This window comes from Buceros rhinoceros, unplaced genomic scaffold (assembly GCF_000710305.1).
Source record: "Buceros rhinoceros silvestris isolate BGI_N320 unplaced genomic scaffold, ASM71030v1 scaffold26177, whole genome shotgun sequence".
NCBI lineage: Eukaryota > Metazoa > Chordata > Aves > Bucerotiformes > Bucerotidae > Buceros > Buceros rhinoceros.
In genome coordinates, this window is record NW_010421930.1 from 8,091 (window position 1) to 9,019 (window position 929).

General features: G+C 63.2%; 1 protein-coding gene across 1 annotated transcript in view; it reads right to left on the minus strand.

Moving 5' to 3' along the window:
• ANKZF1 (ankyrin repeat and zinc finger domain containing 1) overlaps positions 1 to 929 on the minus strand; it is a 5,739-nt gene that overhangs the window by 2,841 nt on the left and 1,969 nt on the right. The window contains exons 6-9 of the mRNA XM_010139882.1: positions 831 to 909; positions 534 to 632; positions 179 to 358; positions 4 to 76 (exon numbers count right to left, since the gene is read on the minus strand). Of these exons, the coding sequence (XP_010138184.1) occupies positions 4 to 76; positions 179 to 358; positions 534 to 632; positions 831 to 909 (431 nt within the window). The remainder of the gene's footprint in view (positions 1 to 3; positions 77 to 178; positions 359 to 533; positions 633 to 830; positions 910 to 929) is intronic.

Genomic DNA, 929 nt, shown 5'->3' on the forward strand with positions numbered 1-929 from the left:
TGCAGCTCCATCACCAGCTCCAGGCTGGCCTGCCCGCACTGGGTACCAGGGCATCCCGCCTCTTCGGCACGGGGCCCTGCACAGGGAGCGCATGGTGAGGAAGAGGGCCAGGGCCAGCCATGGCAGTCCCTTCCCCAACGCCTTCCTACGCTGTCCCCAGCCAGTTCTTCCCCCTCACCTTTCTCCACCTTCTTGTCCCTCTTCTTCCTTCTTTTGCGGTTTCGCTTGGGCATCACTTCGAACTCCCGGAGGTGCAAGGTCCCCAGGGTCACTTCCACAGTTCCCAGTTCCACTGCAGGGCTTTCCTCCTCCTCTTCCTCCTCCTCCTCCTCTGGGGCCAAGGGGGTTAAGACTGGGGCTGAGGCCCCCCACACAGCACAAATCACTTGGGGCTCTCAGCCGAGCACTCCCTACCCAGCACAAGGCCACATGCTGCAGACCCCCACGGTGGTGTCCAGCCCTGACACAGGGCTACAGATCTCCCATGCCGTAACACCAAACTTCCCCGCTCGCTCCACAGCAAAACGCACCACTTGTGTCCTCCTGTGGGGGATCCACCTCTGCTTTCCGCCGGCTCTTCTGCCAGCCTTTCCGGGGGGAACCAGTGATGTCCTCCAGTGGCGTGTCCTTCCCTGGGCAGCAAGGGTGCCTCTGTCACTGCTGGGGCACAGGGAGCGCCCTGTGTCTCCAGAAATTGAGGGCTGGAGAGCTGGCACCTCAACCCCATAGGGCAGCATCCCCTAACACACGAGTCCCTCATTACACGAGGGACTGCACCCCCCACCTTCTCTGACCCACAGGGACTGGGGGGCCGGGCTGGGCCGACTCACCATACACCTGCAGGTTAGCCAGCGTGGAGTGGACTCGTAGCACCTCTCGCAGGGTGGCCCTGCGGGTGCTGAGAGGGATGTGGCAGACACGAGGGCCCA